The 15,517-nt window shown below is 38.2% G+C and overlaps 1 protein-coding gene and 2 pseudogenes across 1 annotated transcript; 1 reads left to right on the plus strand and 2 right to left on the minus strand.

The window, feature by feature from the left end:
• Positions 4,064-5,013, minus strand: OR52H21P (olfactory receptor family 52 subfamily H member 21, pseudogene; annotated as a pseudogene).
• OR52B6BP (olfactory receptor family 52 subfamily B member 6B, pseudogene) lies at positions 5,603-5,980 on the plus strand (annotated as a pseudogene).
• On the minus strand, positions 13,267-14,211 carry OR52H1E (olfactory receptor family 52 subfamily H member 1E). The gene has a single exon (NM_001391406.1). The coding sequence runs from the start codon at positions 14,209-14,211 to the stop codon at positions 13,267-13,269; it is 945 nt and encodes a 314-aa protein (NP_001378335.1).
• Positions 14,212-15,517: the final 1,306 nt, after the last annotated feature.

Raw genomic sequence — 15,517 nt, forward strand, 5'->3', positions numbered from 1 at the left:
CTTGCTCCAGTTACTTATTTCCGATCAGGCTTGCTCAACCACAAATTAGGAAGATTGGCAGAAAGAAGAAGATAATGAGTCTTAGAGAACTTTTGATGAATTGACAGAAGAATGTTTAGATGGAAATTTTCTTCCAGATATTAAAGAGGTGAAGGTAAGTAGGTAATAGTAGATTGGCTCTCCCAGAGTCCTAATAATACATTGAGAATGTAGATTTGCTAATTCACATATGGTGCCTGTTATTTCTGAGCTTCAAGAGGATTATAGCCAGTGGTATGCTGGTGACCGCGTAATAACTGGCTTTTGGGGGTTTGATTAGTAGATTTGCTGATTCATGGGGTGTATATATTCCCATTATGATTGATTTCAAGCTACCAATATGATGGTGACCTCCTGACAAAATTCCTGAGAATTGAACCCTTGGTTCTCTCAAGCCAGTAGGAGCAGACTCCAGCAACACCACTAGCTACACTAGTTCTTATTAGGCCTGGCACACTGGGATTAGAATAAACCTGAAAAACTGCAGCTTGGGTTTGATTCAGAAAAGATGGCTCAGACCACGACTTCAGACCTTTACTGCTGCCCTTGAGCTTCAGCCACTCTACCGGGTTCTTTTCTTCTGAATTCTCATGATAACCTCCCCTTGGTCATTTTTTTCCCAATGACCCTTCATATTCCTAAGCTTGGTAGTATTGTTTGCGGGTGGGTAACACATTATTTTACTGTGACTTAGATAGGCTTTTTTAGATATGTGGATGTATGTGGTTACAGGGAACAGAGTGAGAGGGATAGACAGGTATAGGCATAGAGATAGAAGCCACTCAAGATTTATGTGGTTGAGTTGGAAGTAGAAGACCATTTATACTGGAAGCTGGTACTGAGCATGTGCTGAGTTTTAAATATTCATGTTATCAATTTATCCTGAATGCACACACAAAGTGTTCTGGATCAGGGACAGATGATCATTATTCACTTAAAAAGCATATAATAACAGTTTCCCATACCCAATTCTTATCCCTAGGTCTATATAATACAGGCCAGGTCAAACGTCCTATGCATACAAATGCCTTATGCTTACAAATTCAAGGAATGAAGAAAAATGTATTTTTTCTGCTTATAAAATCCAGAGAGACTATCCCTCCTCCCCCTACCTTCTCTCCTTTTGAGAAAGTCTCCTTCAGACTAATGGGAAATAAATCTCTCCAGGGAAAAGATAAGACCATTATCTCCAGTTCTAAAACCCAGCCATGTCTTCTTATTTCTGGAGTTAGGTAAATCTCTCAAGAGTTCTCCCATTATCTGTAGTTATCCCGCTAAGTATGGTTGTAAATTAATTTCTCAAGACTTGCTCTTGTCCTAGGATCCTAAGATGTTGAGAAAATTTATTTAGAAAGGTCAACTCAGGAAAAACACACAAATATTTTCTATACAACCCACAATATGCCAGGAATCTGAGTAGACAGCTGAGAAGAAGGAAGTTTTATGATTATGTAGCAAGGCAAAATTGCCTTGAAAATTCCCACAAGGGCTTCTGAAGGATGGAAGTGCAAGACTGGCCCACACTGCCTGGAACATGGGCTGTGCAGATGGACGATCCGCACAGGTAGTGTCTGTTGTCATCCTCCATCCAAAGTGGGTGGTACCCATAAGATAGGGAAAAGCTGTGGGAGGACACTTCACTGGAGCTAAATGAACTCTGGTGGGAAAAGAAAGGAGGAGGGAGATAGACGGACTTTGCTGTAGACAAAGGATGCGGTTTTTGGTTTGTTTTGTTTTTAACCTTTGACCGTAAGGAGAGCGAAAGCTAATAGGAGGGAACATAATGACATTAATGACAGTGACACAATACATTTGTATACAATTTTATAATTTCTAAAGTGCTCTAGCCTCCAATTTCCCATTGGATCCTCATACAACAACTCTGTGAGATAGACATTAAGGACTCTCAAAAAGATGTAAAAGGGTGAGATCACTATGCTGGAGAAATCCTGTTTCATTGGGAGGTAGGATAGTGAGTGGGTAAAACAAAGACTTTGGAATCAGACAGATTTATTAGCTGCATGTTCATCAGATGTTATTTGTATGACATTGAGCATATTACTTAACTTTTTTATTAAGGTAAGATTCACATAACATAAAATTTGCCATTTTTACCATTTTGCAGTGTGCAATTTAGTAGCTTTTAGTACATTTGTAATGTTGTACAACTATCACCACTATCTAATTCCAGAACATTTCATCACCCCAAAATAAATCTCATACTCACTAAGCAGTCACTTTCTATTTCACCCTCCCCCATTCACCTGGCAATTACTTATCACTTTCTGTCTCTATGGATTTGCTTATCATGGACTTTTGATATAAATGGAATCAAACAATATGTCAGCCTTTTGTGTCTGGCTTCTTTCATTTAACATAATGTTTTCAAGATAAATCCACATTATATTGTGTACCAGAACTTTGTTCCTTTTTATACTGAAAACTATTCCATTGTTTAGATTTAACACATTCACTTTACCCGTTCATCAATTGATGTATATTTGATGTGAGTTGTTTCCATGTTTTTGGCTATTATAAACAATGCTAACTATAAACATTCATTTACAAGTTTTGGTTTGAACACCTGTTTTCAATTCTCTTTGGTATATACCTAGGGGTAGGATTGCTGAGTCATTTGATAATTCTATATTGAACTTTTTGAGGAACTGGCAAACTGATTTCTGTAGAGACTGCATCATATTACATTCCTACTAATAATGTATCAATGTTCCAATTTCTCCATGCTCTCATCAATACTTATTTCCCATTTAAAACAAAAATTACAGCTATGCTAGTAGGTGTGAAACAGAACAAGAAAAAGAGATTGAAAAGTTACTTCCCTTTACTCTCATTCCTAACCAAATTCATGCTTAGTTTCAGATTCCAGAGGGAATAGCATACATGCAGGTCCAGAAGGAAAAGAGAACATAGGTTATTTGCAAAACCGAAAGTAGTACAGGGTAATTATAACATAAAGAGCACGTAAAGGAATGAGGCAGAGGAGAGGGGAAAGTTGAGTCAGTGGACCCCAAGGGATAACTGGTTAGCACCAATCTTGCCATATAAGGCTTGGAAGTTATGATAAGATATTTGGGTTTTATTCCAAGCAGAAGGAGAAACTGTTGAGTGTTTTAAGCAGATGATTGACATGATCTAGTTGGAGTTTGGTAAGACCACTCTAGTTTCTGAACAAACAATGGTTGGCAGAGAAAAGAATTCAGAGGTAGCAAATTCCTAAATGATGCTGCTGAAAAAATCCAGGAGAGAGAGAAAGTATTGATCACGTTTTAATGTGAAACATGTGAATGAACTTAAAGGCTATTCGGGAGACATAATAGTAAACCAAGTTTTAAATGATTAAAGAAAATAAATGAGATAAAGAGAAAGGCTTTGTCTTGGGAAACTAGTTGAATTCCATACCATTTAATAAGAGAGAAATCAAGAAAATGGGTGGATTGTGAAGAAAGGAAGAGGAGACAAGGTAATTTTTCTGCTTCACGTTGATTTTGAAGTTTTAGTAGGAGAGCCAAGAGAAATTGTCAAGTAGAGAGTTGGCTGTGTGAGACAGAGAAAGAATCGAGAATAGAGCTTTAGACTTGGAACTTTCAACACACAAATAGTTATTGCATTTATTTGCTTAATGTGTGTTAAACAAATTTAACCCCACAGCAAGCTTATGAATTAAGTAGTATTTGTTCCTTTATTTTAAAGTGAGGAATTTGAAACAGGATAAAAGTGCCAAAGGAAGTGTAAAACTTTTATGCATTTATGTTTTTGATGGTAGAAAATTAGGATATTTTCATCTGATGCCTATCATTTTCCTGAGACTTAAAAAATCCTTACGTCTTTCTCTCTCTCTAATTCTACCTATGTATTCTTCCAACAGAATTAAGGTCTTCAAATTCAGAGGAGTTAGAGCCATTGTTGGAGGGCTTTCTGCTAGGCATTTACATAAGTAATTCTATTAAATCAATATGATTACTTGACTTCCCACAATCTCTCTGTCCATGTTCTCATCCCCAGGTCAGTGCATCCCTTTAGGAAAGAACAGAAAGATGACCTTCTCCCTGATCTGCTTTATTTTCACACTATAAATGGTGGGGTTGAGTGCAGGAGGGATTGCCACATAGAGGTTGGCAAATAAAATGTGAAAAGTGCGAGAGATACTGTGACCAAAGCGGTGAGCAAGGACAGAGAATATGGCTGGTGTGTAGAATATGAGAATGACACTGACATGAGAATAACAGGTGCTGAGGGCTTTCTGGCAGGCATCTCTGGATGGAAGGTGGAAAACAGCACGAAGGATGGGAGTGTAGGAAATACCAATGAGGATGAGGTCTGAGATAATAGTCATTACAGGCACAGCAAAGCCATACCAGATATTGATGGAGATAACAACACAGGCGAGGCGGGCCACCCCTATGTGCGCACAGTATGTGTGAGGGATGGTAGGTGTCCTGCAGAAAGGCAAACGCTTCACCAGGAAAACAACAGGCAAAATAACACTAAAGCTCCGACCAGCAATGCCCACCATGATCCTGACAATTCTCTTAGGTGTCAAGATGCTCGTGTATCTCAAAGGGGAGCAAATGGCCATGTAATGATCAAACGCCATGCCCAATAAGATGGCTGAGTCCAGGAAAAAGCTGAAGTGGAGAAAGAACAACTGGGTGAGGCAGACAGGAAATGTGATTTCCTGAGCATTCAACCAGAAGATGCCAAGTGTTTTGGGGACACACGTGGTGCATAAGATGAGGTCTGCAGAGGCCAACATTGAGAGGAAGAAGAACATGGGTTCATGGAGGCTGCTGTCCATAGTGATGAGGTAGAGAAGGACACCATTACCTGCAAGGGCCACAAGGTAGATAGCGAAGAAAGGAATGCCAATCCAGATGTGGAAGTGCTCCAGCCCTGGAATCCCCACCAAAAGAAGGAGCCTGGATTGAAACTGGTAAAATTTAATGTGGCCATCATGGTGATTGTCATTTCCTGAGGACAAAATATAATATTTGACTCCTGAGAATAACAGGCTATAAATTCCCTTTAAGTCCTTTCCACAACTAAGATCATATTCAAAGTGACAAAGCAGATCTCAGAATCAGGTTTTTTTTTCACACACTGTCCAGTGTTCTTTCCACATGCCACTGCTGCCTTCAATGTCTCCATACTTGTCACAGCATCTGTGCCTGGGGGAAAGGAGATATAGAGTCTGCAGTACCCGCTGCCCCCCACCCTGTTCCTCCACCTAGCCTGCTAAGCAGAGGCATTGCTCATTGGTGCGGGACTCCAGCCCTCTGCACAAAGCCGGGGACTTTTGCAGAGCTCATTACAGTTCATATGCCGCTAGAGATTATAGAGATTGTTTTTGACATTCTAGCTATTCCTGCTCTTTCCAGAACCTGTAGCACTTTGTGACTATGGCGATGCTTTTGAGTCCTGTATTTGTCTGAAAGTCTTGCAGCTCTGTGAAGAGCCTCTGAATGAGGATGCAGAGACTGTCTGCAGGCAGAGCCTTTCACTGTGCACTTTGCACAGAGCTCATGTGTGACTGTCTATAGAGAATATGCCTGTGTGCAGAGCCCATAGTGTTTGTAGGACCTGCGACCTCTCCACAGGCCTGGACATCATCCTTATCACTGTTTCCTATATTCACATTCTCCAAGCTGTCTTCCACCTCCCTTCTCGAGATGCTTGGGCCAAGGCCCTGAGCTCTTGCAGCTCCCACGTCTGTATCATCCTAGCTTTTTACATCCCTGCCCTCTTTTCTGTCTTTGCCTACAGGTTTGGTGAGAGACGCATCCCACGCTATGTCCATGTCCTCCTGGCCAACCTCTATGTGGTCGTCCCACCTATGCTCAATCCCATTATTTATGGAATGAGGACCCAGCAGATTTTGGAAGGGGCTAAACAGATGTTTTCAAATCTTGCTAAGAAATCCAAATAAATGCTCCCAACTTGACCTCGACTTAATCCTTTTCTATACCTAGCAATTGTCTTGTATTCACCTATCCTTATCTCTACATCTTCCTATTATCCCCATGTTATTCTCATCTCTGTCTCAATGCATTTAAATACATGCTCTCCTCAAATTCACTTTTGATTTCTTGTTTTAGAAATTTACAGTAATGCCCACCCCGCTTCCTTCCACCTATTATTCTAATACCTTCTGATATGCCACCATCTCAAAAAAAACTAATTAGCGGAAATATGATAACTTATCTGGAATCCACCATCCAAATAGGACTTTTCTAACTATGCACTTGCATTTTCTCCCTAACATGTTATCTAATAACTTGTGTATTATTTTGGCACTTAGCTTTGCCAGTTCAACATCTTTCTCACAAGGGGAACATTTGAGAATTGTCATGCCTAAAATTCATCATCCCATGGAATGTTATTTATTTTTATTACCACCTACACATGGCCATAAACATATATGTGTATATACCCAAATTCAGAGATGCTAACACACAGCAGCTTATGTAGGTGGACACTTCCGTTTATCATCAGTTTAAATATGATCATGTCATTTCAAAAACCCTTACCAAATAAACCTGGGCTCCCGTTGTCTGTTCCAGACAGAATTTTCTTTAAAATGTAGATAATTGTATAAGAATAGAGTACTCTTTTATATCCAAATATATTTTGTATTTAAAAATTATATTCATCATTAAAATAAGTCAAAATACCTATTCATACCTAATAGATACTGATTTATGTAATCTTTAATGAATTGTTAAAGAAATAGAAACATCTGTACATAATTTAGTAGCCTGCTTGCTAATCATTATTAATATCAGAGAGTAATCTATCCTGAAGTTCTCTGAGATTGAGAAGAACAACTCAACCTGAAGGTTAGCCCAAGACAAACTCATCCTTGAAAACCTGGTTCACATCTCATCTCTACCCACTCCCATACTCAGCCCACAGTGGAAGTTCCATTTCTTGAGATTCTCCACCTCTTTTCAACTAAATCACTCTTTTGTTGGGTCCTAAGAACATTCCTTCCTGTTTTATTAGAGATCTTTTCATGTTTGTGCCTTTATTCCCTTTCTAGACTGCATTCCTTGAGGAAAAAGTTTATTTTGAAGGGCTTTTTATCCTTAGTGTCCCAATGCATAAGAAGCTGATCATAATAAAAATGCAAATATGTGTGCTTATGCATAAAATTCTTATTTTAAATAATTTTTTTAACATCACTTTTCTGCCTAACATTTATTCTTCTTTGAGGAAGTTTTTTTCCACCCTGGGTTTCAGTGTCAAGTGGAGGAAAGAACTGTATTAGGCCCAGGAGATATTGATTTAAAGCCTGAATCTACTACTTAATTACTCAATGAGCTTGAGAGGTAGCATCTCTGAATGAACTCCATTTTCTACTCATCTATAAAGAAGATGAGGATGATATAACCTATTTATCTATTACACAGTGAGCATTCAATAAATGCTCAGTTCATTTTCCTCTTCTTTCTTTCCACATAGCTTTATGCATCCTCAAGACAATATAATGGGAATTAGAGGAAGAAGTTATTAGTATTCTTATTATGTGGAGGAGAAAACCATCAGGAGTAGTGGTCAAGTTTTTAGGTTCTGGGTCTTTGTGGAATTTTGACTCTTCCATTTATTAACTTTGTGACTTTGGGCAAGTTACTTCACCTTGCTATGTCTTAACTTTCTTATCTTTAAAATAAAACTACTAATAATATTAATTGTATTAGTAAAGGTAGTAGTACCTTTCTCTTAATGAGTCTATGAGTAGTATATATTATATAATACATATAAGATATATGTATGTATGTGTATATATATATATATATATATATATATATCTTATAACAGTACCTGGCATATAATAAATGCTTTACAAAATATATTTCATAAAATAACAATTTTCAATAAAATAAGTGATGAGCTTTATATTGCACATCTACAAAATTATCACTGAACACCTTACAAATTTAATAGAAGGTTTCAAATTTTATTTTTCATCACGACAAAATCCACACATACGAAGTTCAAGGATTCAGAATCAAATTCTTTCGTTGAATGATCATTTGAATTTAAATATAGCTTATAGGACAAATCGTTGGAACTAGGTACTAATGAAGTATTGAAGATAAATAATGAAAATATAGCATTGCTTGCTAATTTTGAATGAAATACAAAAATGTGTCCTTGAAATGATGAAATTGCTTTAAAATCATTTATTCCATTCTTATTAATAGATCTATGTGAGAAAGGTTTCCCTCACACTAACATTAGAACAGCAACATCTGACCAAACAAAACATACAAAAAAATAGTTTAATCATAAATTATTACTTACAAATAGCACTATCATCAAATACAACTTAGGTCAGATAAATTAACAAGCAAAATGCAAGCTCATTTGACATGTTAAAAATTTTAAATATTGATACACACGATACTGCTTCAAAAGGTACATAGAGGCTTTTAATTGGCGGCTTTCACTATGTCACTCACAGGTTTTTGTTTAATCTATGCAAAATGACAAATCTCATGAATGTGACGTAAGTTCTGTACATTAACCACTCATTTGTGCACTTTCAAGAAACAGTGTGTACAAATTCTCGGTCTTTTAGTTTTTTCCTGTGTTTATTTCGATTATACTTATTGTAACATATTTTATGCCTTTGAATATAATAATAGAGATGAGAGTTGCATGTTCCATGGTTATTTTTAAATTTTATTTTTCTAGTAATTTATTTTTACAAAAGTGTTAATCCACAGTTTTGTAAAATTAAAAAAAACCTCGTCCTTCCTCAGTGATAGTTTGAGAAGAGCTGGAGCCCTTTCTCTACATATGTCTACATATATATATCTCCACATTTGTCATTCAGTGGCATCCTTCTGCAGATGAACGAGCTAACGTGATTGTTCCATGGATCCTGACCCATTCTTCCGTGTCCTCCCAAATTTAGACTTGTACTTAAATAGTAGAAATCCAATCTAATATACAGTCATATCACATTATTGAATTCAACACTACCAGAAATGAAGTTCATAGTCTCTTCTCCACCTGTCTGACTCCTATGCCTAACAATTAGTTTGCAAGAGGAAAAAGAGAATGTGTGATTAATTATTAATTTTCAAAAGTCAACAATAGCATCAAGCTATGAGACAGTTTATAAACGTCATCTACTGATATTCTAACCAGTTTCCTATATTTACTGAAGACTTTGATTTATTTCGTGTTTCTCATGTTTCTTAATGTCCAGCCCCTACAACCCTTCCGAACAAGGTCATCATCATCATGGATCATACTTCCATCAACCTAAACTTGTAACACATTGTCTCCCACCTATGCTCAGGCCATCCCCTCTGGCTGGCAGGTCCCATTCCCTTTATTCTTGGGGCTCAACTTCTTTTTGTTCTTCAAGACCATCACAGAAATGAACTCTTCCAGGGAACTTTCCTTGACTCCAAGGAATGGCTGAGTATGCTTCCTTTGTGCTTCCCTAACACCTTATCCCAATCATGGCAATACATAGGATTATCTGAGAAAAGTCTCTATGTATGTGACTTACTCCTTTTGCTAAGTCATAAACTTCTTTGTAAACAGCATATGTACTTGCTCCATGTCTCTACTCCCAGTTTGTATACATTTTCTTTCATATAATAGGTGTTTTGTGAATGTTATTGGATAGAAATTATGACAGAGAAATAATTTGTAAATTAATTTTAATAATCTAGGCTCACAATGGCAGATGAAAAAGCATAAAACATATAACTGCCTCCTTTCTCCCAAAGTAGACATTGTAAATCTATTCCATAACTCACTGTCCATAAGCCCTATGTTATTCTTCTGAACACATCTTTTTGTCACTGGCATATGACATAAACATATATGGAGCCAGCTCTGATGGCCTAGTGCCTAAAGTTTGGTGCTCATTGCTTCAGCGGCCTGGGTTCACTTCCTGGTCATGAAATCACATCACCTGTCAGTTGCCATGCTGTGGTGGCAGCTCACATAGAAGAACTAGAACTACTTACAACTAGGATGTACAACTATATCCTGGGACTTCAGGGAGGAAAGAACAAAAAACAATATAAATGTACATTACAAAAAGAAAAACAGGGGGCTGGCCCCATGGCATAATAGTTAAGTTTGGTGTGTGCCAGTTTGGTGGGCCGGCTTCACAGGTTTGGATCCTTGGCATGGAAATCCACCACTCAACAGCCATGCTGTGGTAGTGACCCACAAACAACATAAAGGAAGATTGGCATAGATGTTAGCTCAGGGCTAATCTTCCTCACCAAAAAAGAGGAAGATTGGCAACAGACGTTAGCTCAGGGCAAAGCTTCCTCAGCAAAAAAATAAAAAAACAAAAAAAATATGCAATATCTGGTCTAGGTACAAAATGCAAGTATCTGACTAAGACAGGGGCAAATGGACTGGTGAATTAGTAGGGCTAAAATCCAAGAAACAACAGAAATGGAATCACAAAGACTTACGGAATGGTTAGATGTGGAAAGTCTAGAAAATAAAGTATTAGGGACACATTCATTGATGTATGTGTAGAATATAGTTCTAAGTTCTGAGAATGGGAAGATAAAAGGAGTCAATACCCCAATTGATAGAGTCTTAATATCTAATATCTCATGTAACAGATGGAAAATTTACAAGAGGGACAGGACATAGGATAAGACAATTTATGTGTGAGAAAGATACCTGCTGATTTTTGTATAATTATTCTTTTTTAATCCAAACATGAATATGTAATTTCCTAATTTCCTTCATGATCTGAAAATGGAATAGAATATTTGCATCCAGTCTCAACAGAGAGAGCCATTGGCAGCTAGGACAGTAAATTTAAACTTGAGGGAAGAGCAAAACTGGGCCTTACCTGTTTTCTCCTTCCAGAAAGAGTAAAGAGGTGGGAAGATTTTAGAAGACAATGATGAGCTCAGGGTTAAACATGATGAATCCAAGGCGAGAATGTCAGTGGTAATTCGTGAAAATACTAACATAACAGCTAATATTAGAGCAGTATTTTATAATCTGCAAAGCATATTCATCTACTTTTTTCTTTTAATCCTAGTACTGACCCTTTGAGGTAGGAAAGCAGTCACTGAAATTTATCAGAAAGACCAAGTACAAAAACTAAGATATAGAGTTACCGGCAAAGAGGCGATAAAGCCATAGAAATAAATGAACTCTCCTAGGAAAGGTAGAAAAATAATAACAGATAACTGGGCCAAACATACAGGGTGGGAGGGGCAAAAGGAGACAGTGCAGGAGACAATTCCTTCCTTTGTTGTTTTTTCTAGGTCATCAAGCTTTCATGCGAGTCATTCATGCATGTCCAGTGAATACCATGAGTTTGAGTTCCTGGATGGAAGTAATATAGACTTTTAAATTGTCTCATCTCAGACTCTTTATGATTCCTTCAGTAAAGTTTTCAAAATTTCAGCTCTTGGCCAATCCATGTTCTCAGCAAGATGTAAATAACCAGAAAAGAATAAGAGAGAACCTCGTCTCATATTTGTGAGTATTTCTGGTAAGCTGGCACAGACAGCAGAATCCTCATTTAGTCAGATGTGGCTTCATTCAAGAGTACTAGAGTTCACAAAAGCAATAAAAACAGGCTCTGATATTCCTAAATATTTTTTCCCTTCCTCTGGAGTCTGTTTACACAAGCACGAGGCTGTGTTCAATGGGAATATCGCTGAACGGGGGGCAGCAGATTCTATTCTAGCTCCACATACTTAAGTTCCTTGCTGTGTGCCTCGGAAAAGTCATTTTCACTCTGTGAGCTTCAGTTTCTTCTTCCACGAATGAGGTTTGGATGATTCTACTCCTCATGGATCTGGCGCTGCTCCTCTTCAACCCTTATCCCTTACCCCCACCTCACTCTGCTCCAGCCAGCCTGGCCTTTTTTCTGTTCTCAATTCATGTCAAGCTGTTTCCAGCCCCAGGGTCTTTGCATTTCTATCCTCTCTGCTGTTGTCCTCATTGTCCAGTTTTAGTCCATCACTTTACTCAGCTTTATTTTTCTATTGGTTATATTACTATTTGAATGTAGTGGATTTATTGGTTTTCTTGCTTCCTCTTTGTCACTCTTTCTAGAATATAAACTCTATAGAAGCAAGGTAGAGCCTCTTCCATCTTATTAGCCTTCATATCCTGAATGCTTAGAATATTTGATATATACTATGTACTCTATAAATAATTTCAAAATACATGGATAATTTTCAACAAAAGATTTATTGGAAGAACTCCAGATCTTTCTTCTTTTTTTATGCTCACAACATATGGTATTTTCTTAATTCTAATGCTTATAGAATTTGGATGCATCTTGCCTTGGATGTATTACTTTAGTTTAATTTTCCCCTCCTCAACCTCCCTCCTCACTGCAGAAATGTGTCTTGTAATTGCTTCTCTCTTGAAATCAAGAAAATACACTCTGTAGATAAGAACTCCACAAATCCTCTGGCCAATGAGGTTGAATTTTTACTTTAGTGTCCAAATGAACTGCCTTGAGGTCTCATCTATGCATTGTGGAAAGCCCAGCCCTTGTCTCAGATCTCCATCTATTTTCCAGGGCCATGTTCTCCTGGGCACTATTACTGAAGCTTACTTCTTCAATGTGTCATGGAGCCTAGAGGCTACCCTCCTCTGTCAGCACTGGTGCCACCACCTCTGGTACTGATAAATATGCTACTTCTCTCATTCCCATTAGAGCACTGCTGACAGAACGCATTGCTTACAGTAGACTTGTACTAAAAGGTTTTCCTGTGGGTGGGGCAGGGATGGGATATTTAAGGGAATTACAAAAGTATAACATGGACAATAATTAGAATTGAATGTTATCATAAATGTCCTAAATCCATCTGCTAATCCCCCTAAATGAGAAAGTTCTCATTGATATTTTCACTTTTAGTCTCTCTTACATTTTTCTCTCTCCACAGCTGCAAATCTCAATTTCCAAATTTTCATTACTTTTTCCATTCAGAGTAAGTTGGCTCTCTGTTTTCACCTCCGTCCTCCTGATCATATTCTCTATAATTTCATATTCCATAAGGAAACAAGTCATTAAGGAAATCTTTGTACAAAGAACCATCTCCTTCCTATAGACCATGCCATTTTCCTGGTATGCAAAAGCACCTGCAGGCAGTTCTTACTTTACATAGCATTGGCTTTTTTAATTCTTGCTATATTAGCATACACTATAAACTTATCCTAGTTTTTCCATTGCACAGTAGAACATCATTCCGTACCCTTGGTAGAAAACAAATCTATGACCTTATCTCTGATCTGTTTGGTCTTCACTCCATAGACAATGGGGTTGAGTACAGGTGGGATAACAATATAGAGGTTGGCAAACATGATGTGGAAAGTGCAGGAGACATTGTGTCCAAAGCAATGGGCAAGGATGGAGAAAAAAGCAGGTGTATAAAATGTGAGGATGACACATACATGGGAACCACAGGTGCCAAGGGCCTTCTGGTGGGCCTCTCTGGAGGGAAGGCGAAAGACAGCACAGAGGATGAGAGTGTAAGAAACAGCAATGAGAATCACATCTGAGATGACCATCATGATGGGAACACAAAAGCCATACCAGATGTTGATGGAGATATTGGCACAGGCCAGCCGGGCAACGCCTATGTGTTCACAGTATGTGTGGGGTATGATGCGTGTCCTGCAGAAAGGCAGACGTGTGAGCAAGAATACATCTGGCAGCACAATGCAGAAGCTTCGAAAGGAGATGCCCGTAACAATCTTGATGATGGTCTTGGGGGTCAAGATAGTGGTATATCTCAAGGGAGAACAAATAGCCACGTAGCGGTCAAATGCCATAGTCATCAGGATGGCTGAATCCAAGACAAAACTATAATGGTGGAAGAACATTTGTGTAAGGCACCCTGGGAATATGATTTCTTGAGCCCCAAACCAAAATATGCTGAGTGTTTTAGGAACACAGGCCGTGGACAAGATGAGGTCCGTCATGGCCAGCACTGACAGAAAGAAGAACATAGGTTCATGAAGGCTACGCTCCACCATGATGAGAAGAAGGATACAGTTTCCCACAATGGCCACAATATAGATGGTACAGAAGGGAATCCCAATCCACACGTGGGCTTGCTCCAGGCCTGGCATCCCCACCAGAATGAAGGTTGCTGGGTTGTAATTGCTCACGTTGAAAATGATCATGGCAGACTAGAATGGCACAAGTTCCGGATCCTGAGGACAGAGGGTGATAAAGGATATTTAGGGTCACTTGAGTTACTCACTTAAAACTACTCCTCATTACTGAATCCTAAAGATAAGGTGACTATCTAATTTATCTTCCAAACTATGACACCTTTGAAGTGAAAAAAGGTTGGTATTGTAATGATAGCAGGTAACATGCATAAACCAGGATTGCCTCAGATATAATGGGATTTATACTCATTCTACCTAAAGAGAATATCTTCTTCCTTCTGGCTGCCTCTGCTGATTTACACAACTTTTCCACGAAGCCTTTCTCACTGGCTAAAATCATTCTTTTCATTATACTGTTTGCCCCTGATACAAGTTAAATTGCGAGGCATATTTTTCAATAGGTTGGTGGATTATAGTTTATATGGCATTATGGACATTATTGGTTAATATATACTTTCTGTGTCATTGTGGAATGTCATCTCTGTCCCACAGTAATTACCCACTCTTTTCAAGACTACCTGATGACTGTGGCTCTTCGATTTGTGAGGTCAACACCCCTTTATTGCATTCCAGACATCTAATTCGGTTCAACAAACACAAGCTGAGTTCCTTCACTATGCTGGATAACACATGTAACTTAAATTTAAACTAGAAAAGTTTCTTATAGCTGAGGCTCAGGAGCTGTTGCTCCTCCAAAAATTAGTCATTTTCCAGCACACTGTGCACTGTACAGCTGTATAATATCTTAATACTTTGGACTTAATAACACTATTAGTCAAATTTTCTATCCAAAAAAAGTATTCTTTCCTTGTGAACACATATTCTATTAGACACATAGACTCCAGGACACATACTCTCTTAGATAGACACACTTAAGATTTACAATCTCAAACATACTCTGATCTATACTTAGATTTTCTCATATATTTTACCATCACATATTTACCCACACATAATCTTGCACAAACATAAACTCTCCCTTCCACTGTCTCTCTCTCACACACACCTGCACACATGTATGCACACATAAACACACATATGCACATACCACACAAACACAACGACAAAATATTTCATGATTAGATTTTGGCACAGCCATTTGTTTTGTAAATTCCCAAAATCTTTACTTGAGGAGTTGCTTTTTAAAGACTAGGTTCACATACCTTCTTCCGTCTCCAGTGATGTGTTTGCATAGAAAGCGATTAATAATCTACAGATAACCAACCACACAGCAAGGAGAAGGGCTCCCAGGGTCAGCTTGTGATGGGGAGAACAGTGAAGGGAAGCTGGTGATGGCCATCCACCTCAGACTCCT

The sequence above is a fragment of the Equus caballus genome, chromosome 7 (genome assembly GCF_041296265.1).
Source record: "Equus caballus isolate H_3958 breed thoroughbred chromosome 7, TB-T2T, whole genome shotgun sequence".
Taxonomy (NCBI): domain Eukaryota; kingdom Metazoa; phylum Chordata; class Mammalia; order Perissodactyla; family Equidae; genus Equus; species Equus caballus.

What these genes read in the sequence shown, in the direction of transcription:
- OR52H1E (NM_001391406.1), bottom strand. Translation starts at nt 14,211, where the DNA reads ATGATCATTTTCAACGTGAGCAATTACAACCCAGCAACCTTCATTCTG.